At 45.7% G+C, this 8,897-nt stretch overlaps 1 protein-coding gene across 1 annotated transcript in view; it reads right to left on the bottom strand.

Annotated features, from left to right (window-relative positions):
• Positions 1-8,897, bottom strand: part of SYAP1 (synapse associated protein 1) — a 36,386-nt gene that overhangs the window by 16,016 nt on the left and 11,473 nt on the right. The window contains exons 4-5 of the mRNA XM_008060758.1: positions 5,063-5,136; positions 448-587 (exon numbers count right to left, since the gene is read on the bottom strand). Of these exons, the coding sequence (XP_008058949.1) occupies positions 448-587; positions 5,063-5,136 (214 nt within the window). The remainder of the gene's footprint in view (positions 1-447; positions 588-5,062; positions 5,137-8,897) is intronic.

Genomic DNA, 8,897 nt, shown 5'->3' with positions numbered 1-8,897 from the left:
GATTGCCTGAGCTCAGGGGTTTGAGACCAGCCTGGGCAACTTGGCAAGACCTCGTCTCTACAATAATAAAAAAATAAGCTGGGCACGGCAGTATGCGCCTGTAGTTCCAGTTACTTGGAAGGCTGAGGCAGATGGATCGCCTGAGCCCAGCTGGTTGAGGCTGCGATGCTGTGAGTGTGCTACTGCACTTCTAGCCTGGGCGACAGACTGAGACTCCAACTCAAAAAAAAAAAAAAAAGAGCACATCTCATCTCCACCCCATATTTTTTGCAAAGTCTGCCCTTGGTTTGATTCTAGGACATCCTACCAGGTGGTGCTGCTGAAAGGCTACAGGGTCTGTTTTTATGAACAGATAGTGGGAGATCGTTCTGGCCCTTCCATGATTATTCCCCACTACTGAGCATACAGCCAAGGTCATTAGGAAGCACTGGAGAACTCCCTGCTTACAGTTTAGGGACGAGGGCAAATCTCATCCTGCTCAGTAGCTCATCTTCTTGGAGCATGACCAGGGCAATGGGGTACATCTGATCAAAGTCGAAATTAAATTGCACACCAGCTGGAGGGTCACGAAGGAAGTTCCTCTTGTCCTTAGATGAAAATAAAGAAAAAACACAGGGAACACCACAAAATGAAATTAATATGTTACATGTATCATAGATTGAACAAGTACTAAATTCTTTCTAAACCCTTCAGCTGCAAAGTCCACTAAACTATCATCCATCTGTCCAATTAAGAGAGACCAACCAGGTGTGTTGGTTCATACTTGTAATCCTAGCACTTTGGGAGGCCAAGGTGAGAGGACTGCTTGAGCCCAGGAGTCTGAGACTAGCTTGGGCAACATAGTATGACCTCATCTCTACCAAGAAAAAAAAATCATTAGACAGGTGTGGTGGCACGCACCTATAGTCTCAGCTACTTAGGAGGCTGAGGTGGAAGTATCACCTGAGCCCAGGAGGTAGAGGTTGCGGTGAGCTATGGCCTGCACTCCAGCCTGGGTGACAGAGTGATACCGCAACTCAAAACAAACAAGAAACCATGAGAGATCAGAAAACAGCTGATTTTTTTTCATATATTTTCTAATACTCTCAACTGGAGAGAGCCCTCTTGAGAGGCCAGGAAAATTCAATCATGTAATTGATTAGTTGAAATCACAAAGTTTGAAATTTTAAGAATACGTGTTTTAGTGGGTAAAAACACGTGTTTTAGGTATGTGAAAATGAGTGTAAATCTTATTAGAACCATTCTAACCCAAAGGTGAAGAGTCAGCTAGCCACATGGTCATGTGAGAAAAGTGAAATCCACAACCCAATTCATAAATATGCACAGACCACACTTTTGTCCCACACCTCTTGAACAGAGCATGCAGGCCCAGGCTCTGCCACCTCAGTGCCTGTGCTGTGGGTCTGGGAACTTGATGGTGACTGAGAGAGCCACAATTGTTCTTTTCCTCAGAGAGCATCCAGGCTGGGAAACATTCGTAGGTGGGTTTGCCAAACCTCTGCCAGGCCAGGGGCTCTCCCCAGCTTACTTGCTGAAGACCCTGTGAAGCAAGCATTTCCACCCTTATTTTTCAAATGAGGAAACAGGTTAGGGAAGCAAAAATGGCTTGTCCAAATTCAAGTATGCTCTCTAGGGAATGGCAGAGCTAGGACTCCAAGTCCCCCCATCCCAGGTCCAGTCCTCCTCTCCAGCAGAGCTGCAAACTCAATGGGCTGTCTATATATCATGCAGACTCTGGCCATTTTTTTTTTTTGAGTTGGAGTCTCACTCTGTTGCCCAGACTGGAGTGCAGTGGCATGCTCTCGGCCACAGCCTCGACCTGCTGGGCTCCGGCGATCCTTCTGCCTCAACCTTCTAAGTAGCTGGAACTACAGGCGCGTGCTACCATGCCTGGCTAATTTTTTGATTTATTGTAGAGATACGGTCTCGCCAAGTTGCCCAGGCAGGTCTCAAACCCGCAGGCTCAGGCAATCCCTCACCTTGGCCTCCCAAAGCGCGGGATTACAGGCTGAGCCACCAAGCTTGGCCAACCCAAGCCTATTGTGGATGATCACTTGACTTTGCAAGATGAGCAATGATACAGGGTGCGATAATGCCACAAGGACTGCCAGACAGTGAGATCCTGCCACCTTGGGCTTAAGTTGTGCTTCCAACTTGCTCATGTAATCCTCTCAACTGATCCCCCTGCAGACCTGGTACCTCCTTCAAGTTTCTGAAGCAAAAAGCATGGTGCTGTCTGCAGCAGGGAGAGGAGGGAAGACAAATAAGTGGCTCCCCTCAACTCTTCCTTGCCCTGCCATAAATCAATCTTTTTTTTTTTTGAGTTGGAGTCTCACTCTGTCGCCCAGACTGGAGTACAGTGGCACGCTCCCGGCCACAGCCTCGACCTGCTGGGCTCCGGCGATACTTCCGCCTCAGTCTTCCAAGTAGCTGGAACTACAGGTGCGTGCTACCACGCCCGGCTGGTCTTTGATTTATTGTAGAGATGCGGTCTCGCCAAGTTGCCCAGGCGGGTCTTGAACCCATGGGCTCAGGAAATTCACTCACCTCGGTCTCCCAAAGTGCAGGATTACAGGCTGAGCCACTGAGCCTGGCCAATCAATCTTCTTTGAAACACATACTACAAATAACGACATTAAGTAAACTGTTCACACTGTTGTATTTGGGCTTAGGATACCTGTTATCTTAGTATTTTATATATCTAACATACTATGTTTGGGGGACAGAGGTGCTCCAGAGACCTGACTGGTAAGTATATGATCTTTGCCCTCAAATGACACCAACACTCACTGTCCCAATTCTCTTTTCAGGAAAAGCAGATATGTGCCTTTAGTGTCAAGTTTGGCTGTAATATGGTAAACAAAATACATGGTGTCCACAATGAATTAGTAAAGGATATTTAGTCCTTTAAAGAGTTTATCAAATGGAAAGGAAAAAGACCTTAGAATTCCCTGGAGGATGACAATGGAAGGGAGTTCAGTTTTGTGTTCATTTGTTTTATTTTATTTTATTTTTTAGTTGGAGTCTCACTCTGTTGCTCAGGCTGGAATGCAGTGGCACACTCCCAGCCACCGCAGCCTCAACCTGCTGGGCTCTGGTGATCCTTCTGCCTCAGTCTTCCAAGTAGCTGGAACTATAGGTGCGCTACTACGTCCAGCTAATTTTTTGATTTATTGTAGAGATGAGGTCTCACCATGTTGCCCAGGCTGGTCTTGAACCTGTGGGCTCAGGTAATCCTCTCGCCTCCCTCCCAAAGTGCTGGGATTACAGGCTTGAGCCACTACACCCAGTCCATTTGTTTTATATACTGAAGTCCCATTTATAATTCTGTTTGGTTAAAAGTGAGTTAAAAATGAAAGCTTGGAAACCTCCGATAATAGCAAAAAGATCTATTCACAGAGTCGTGAGGTATGCTGGGTACTAGCGATACAGAGATTAATGCCAGCCTGGCCTTTGCTCTCCAAGAGTTCACAGCCACATGGAGAAAGCAGGTAAGAAGTAAGTAGGTCTCAGTGCCCTCACCTATCCAACAGGGAAAAAAGCTCCTAGCTACTTTGCAGACATGCTGTGTGGTTTAAAAGAGAGAATGTGTGAGAAAAGGCTTTTACACAATTGTTAACTGGTATGGCTACATTTCCTTTAAAGTCCTAAGATACATTTTTTTTTTTTGAGTTGTAGTCTCACTCTGTCACCCAGACTGGAGTGCAGTGGTCACTCCCGGCCACTGCAGCCTCGACCTGCTGGGCTCTGGCGATCCTTCCGCCTCAGCCTTCCCAGTAGCTGGAACTACAGGCGCGCACTACCACGCCCGGCTGGTTTTTGATTTATTGTAGAGATGAGGTCTCGCCAAGTTGCCCAGGCGGGTCTCGAACCCGCGGGCTCAGGCAATCCACTCACCTCAGCCTCCCAAAGGCGCGGCATTACAGGCTGAGCCACCGAGTCCAGCCTAAGATACATTTTTGTGGGCCAATATTAGAATGTTATCTTGAAATTCTGGCCTCAAGCGATTCTCCTATCTTGACCTCCCAAAGTGCTGGGATTACAGGCATGAGCAACCACACCTGGCCTAAGGATATTATCTCTATCAATTTCAGGTTCCAACAAGTAAATACAGTCAAAGAGAAAATATAGGACACAATAATTTCCTTCACAAGAATGATAATGCTCTCTAAAATCTTCATAAAATAGCATATCTCAAAAGATTATCTTAATAATAAAAAAGAATCTTTTTAAGGCTGAAAGAATCATTTCACATAATAGGCTATACTTTTATATTATGAATAAGCAAACTAAAAGTTAGTAAGAAAAATAGTGAAAGTTGGCTGGGCGCTGTGGCTCATGCCTGTAATCCCAGCACTTTGGGAAGCTGAGGTGAGAGGACTGCCAGAGCCCGTGGGTTTGAGACCAGCCTGGGCAACATGGTGAGACCTCGCTTCTACAATAAATAAAAAAAATGAGCCGGGCTCGGTGGCTCAGCCTGTAATCCCAGTACTTTGTGAGGCCGAGGTGAGTGGATTGCCTGAGCCCGATGGGTTTGAGACCTTCCTGGGCAGTTTGGTGAGACCTCATCTCTACAAAAATAAAAAATTAGCCGGGTGTGGTAGCGTGCACCTGTAGTTCCAGCTACTTGGAAGGCTGAGGTAGAAGAATTGCCAGACTCCAGCAGGTCGAGGCTACAGTGGCCGGGAGTGGCCACTACACTCTAGTCTGAGCGACAGAGTGAGACTCCAACTCAAAAATAAAAAAATAAAAAAATAAAAAAGTTAGCTGGACTTGGTGGCGTGTGCCTAAACTTCCAGCTACTTGGAAGGCTGAGGTGGAAGGATTGCTTGAGTCCAGCAGGTAGAGGCTGCAGTGGCTGTAGCGTGCCACCACACTCCAGCCTGGGTGACAGAGTGAGACTCCAACTCAAAAAAAAAAAAAGTGAACGTTATTATGTACATTCCTAACATCTCAAATATTAAAACTGTATAGAAGAAAAAAATTCTGCTAAAGTCATATCAATAGGTGTACCATGATAGGAAGAAAGTATGTTCTATCCAGAGTATCACAAGATACATACAGCTGATAAGGCCAGGATTTGTTGCTGAATTGTTTCTTCATCATTACTGTCAACCCATGGGGGCACAGCTGCCTCTGTGTAGTTTTAATGGGAAAGAAAAAAAGATAAAAAATAAATCACAATGGTTATACTGCAATCTATAATTTCAAAGAATGAAGAGTTTCTGCATGACCATTTAAAACAGCGATTCACCAATAAGTTCCAAATATGAACATTTACCATAATAACCAGACTTATATGTTTGTTTGTTTATTTATTTATTTATTTGGAGTCTCACTCTATCACCCAGACTGGAGTGCAGTGGCATGCTCCCGGCCACCGCAGCATCAACCTGCTGGGCTCCGGCAATCCTTCTGCCTCAGCCTTCCAAGTAGCTGGAACTACAGGCACACACTACCACGCCCAGCTAATTTTTGATTTATTGTAGAGATGAGGTCTCGCCAAGTTGCCCGGGTTGGTCTCAAACCCGCGGACTCAGGCAATCCACTCACCTCGGCCTCCCGAAATACTGGGATTACAGGTTGAGTAACCGAGCCCAGCCTATTTATTTTCAAAATATATTTTATTTTAAAGATGTGGGGTACAATTCAGGATTAGGTATATAAGTGGGCATCATACAGGTAAAGTTTGGGCTTCCCTCTGGGCCCTTCTTTGCCGGGTTTGAGATCAGGTACCCTTTGATGTTATGTCTCCCCCTTACCCTTATAAGTTTTATGCAAGTATGCATTTGGTAAAAAAAAATCTACTTGAAAGATACAGTGGAGAAATCAGACAACACCTTAACTAGGTGATCAAAATCAACATCACAATGAAGCAGAGATGAATACCCTGGGCCTCTAGACATGATGTCCTGAGGAGGATACATCTATGTAGCATTCTAGCCAAGAATGTACAATCTGAATCTAATTATGAAGAAATATCAGACAGAGTCTGAATGAATAAGAGTTTTTTTTTTTTTTTTAAAGTGTAATAGCCAGGTGCAGTGGCTCAAGCCTGTAATCCTGGCAATCTGGGAGGCCAAGGAGAGAGGACTGCCTGAGCTCAGAGGTTTGAGACCAGCCTGTGCAACTTGGTGAGACCTCATCTCTACAATAAATCAAAAAATTAGCCGGGCATGGTAGCACGCGCCTGTAGTTCCAGCTACTTGGAAGCTGAGGTGGAAGAATCACCTGAGCCCAGTTGGTCAAACGTGCCATTGCATTCCAGCCTGGGTGACAGAGTGAGACTCCAACTCCAAAAAAAAAAAAGGGTAATGGCTGGGTGTGGTGGCTCATGCCTATAATCGCTTGAGCCCAGATATTTGAAATGTGCCTGGTAGTGAGACTTTGTCTCTACGGAAAAAATAAAATAAATTAGCCAGGTGGCACTCGCCTGTAGTCCCAGCTACTTGGGAGGCTGAGGTGGAAGGATCATCTGAGATCAGGAGGTTGAGGCTGCAGTGAGAGGTGAAAAACGGGGTGGTGGTAGGGAGGAGTATTCGTCAAAAACAATGTCATAAAAGAAAAAGAAAGGTTGTTGGAATGTTCCAGATTAAAGGAGGCTAAGATGGAATGACATGACAAAGAGTGTAATATCTTCACCTCAACTGGATCCTGTACTGAGGGGGAAATAAAGAGCATTATAGGATCAAGTGACAAAATCAATAGGTGACTGGTAGATGACAATATTGCATCAATGTTAAATTTCCTAATGCCATCAGCTATGCTACGACTGTGAAAGAGAACATCCCTAATTCTTAGGAAATGCATACTGAATGAAACAGAAAAAGAAAAGCACCACTTAGACACAGAGCACAAACTGGAGAGGGCATGCAAGTGATAAAGCAAATGGAGTGAAATTTTAACAATTTAGGTACTGGTATAGGATGTTCACTGTACTATTTTTACTCTCACAACTTTTTATAAGTTGAAATTTTTTTCAAATAAGAGTGAACAAATGGGAAATGATAAGCAATAGGATGGAGTCAAATCTTCTGTGAGCCGTTAGAAGCTAAATGCTGGGAATACCAAGATGACTCACAACTAGCTCATGTCTTCTGGCACTCACAAGACAGGTGATTGGAATTCAGCATTGAAAGTGCTTTACGGAGCCGGGCTCGGTGGCTCAGCCTGTAATCCCGCGCCTTTGGGAGGCTGAGGGAGTGGATTGCCTGAGCCCGTGGGTTTGAGACCCGCCTGGGCAACTTGGCGAGACCTCATCTCTACAATAAATAAAAAACCAGCTGGGTGTGGTCACGTGCGCCTGTAGTTCCAGCTACTTGGAAGGCTGAGGCGGAAGGATCGCCGGAGCCCAGCAGGTCGAGGCTGCGGTGGCGGGGAGCGGCCACTGCACTCCAGTCTGGGTGACAGTGAGACTCCAACTCAAAAAAAAAGAAAGTGCTTTATGGGCCGGGCTCAGTGGCTCAGCCTGTAATCCCAGCACTTTGGGAGGCCGAGGCGAGTGGATTGCCTGAGCCCACTGGTTCGAGACCCACCCGGGCAACTTGGCGAGATCTCGTCTCTACAATAAATCAAAAAAATTAGCTAGGCATGGTGGCGTGTGCCTGTAGTTCCAGCTACTTCGAAGGCTGAGGCAGAAGGATTGCCTGAGCCCAGCAGGTCGAGGCTACGGTGGCCATGAACATGTCACTGCGCTCCAGCCTGGGCGACAGAGTGAGACTCTAACTCAAAAAAACCCCAAAAATGTCTGTTACTTGGCAGGCTCTCAATGACTGCCATTCCCTTCCCTTTCTCCCCTCCCCACACTGTGGATCTTCTGCTCATCTCCCTTCATGCCCGACAGACTTTTCATAGAGCTGTTCACCTATTCTCATGGTTACTATGTGACTTATCACTAGATTGAATTCTCCTCTAAGCTTAAAAGAGGAATAAACTGCTGTGGGAGCCTGTTAGTTTACTTTAGAGCAGTGATGACCAACAGAACTTTCTGCAATGATGGAAATACTCTGTATCTACACTGTCCAATACAGAAGCAATTAGCCATGTGTAGTTATCGAGCACCTGACACGTGGCTAATGCCAACTAAGGAGGGAAATTTTCTCCAGATAAACCACGTGTGTTCCCTTTCGTGCCTTTGTACATGTTCCTCTCACTGGGATATCTGATGGGCATTTGAAAACTGAAACTGTCTCCAAACTTTTGACTCCCCCACTCTCGCAGTTCCTATCTCAGAGACACCAGCTCCTACAGCAAGTCCTCAAGCCAGGATCAATTTTGCTGCTTCCAAATAACTACTAACTTGTACATTCATTTTGCTAACTTGTACAGTTCATTTGTCCAAAATAGTTGCTTCACGTTTGAATTTACCCAGGTGCAACAATGCCTGAAGGAAGCTTACCAGGGGACTAACTGTGGACAGCTCATGTCCAAATCCAAAGACATGAGGCTGGTTTTGTGTTTGGGTACCACCAAGCAGTAGAAGTAGGCATTCTGAGACCTTGTAATGGCAAACATTTGCATAGGCATTTGTCAGTAAAGAAACTTATTGAGTAAGTTCTGCAAACACCCATCACTTTTCATGATCCTCTGTCACTACAGGTGCGGTCACTTTCCTGTCAAGTGCTTCCATTTTTCCTTCAGAGGATAGCGGGAAGGGGGCCAACACTTGCTAAAATGCCTAATATGTGTGTAACATACACTGGACTGGGCAGTGGTCTAAAGTGAGAACTGAACGCCTACTCACTTTCCTCCAGAGCCAGCTCCCAGAAGGGCCGTCACTGGCTGACCTCACCCACAGTCCCAGTTGCAGAAAATGATTTATTCCCTTTCTTTAAACCCCAAAGTTTTTTTTTTTTTGAGTTGGAGTCTCACTCTGTCGCCCAGACTGGAGTGCAGTG

The sequence above is a fragment of the Carlito syrichta genome, unplaced genomic scaffold (assembly GCF_000164805.1).
Source record: "Carlito syrichta isolate Samal-C Ts95f unplaced genomic scaffold, Tarsius_syrichta-2.0.1 Scaffold304715, whole genome shotgun sequence".
Taxonomy (NCBI): domain Eukaryota; kingdom Metazoa; phylum Chordata; class Mammalia; order Primates; family Tarsiidae; genus Carlito; species Carlito syrichta.
Note: the sequence above shows the minus strand (reverse complement) of the source record. Positions and strands in the feature narration are given on the sequence as shown.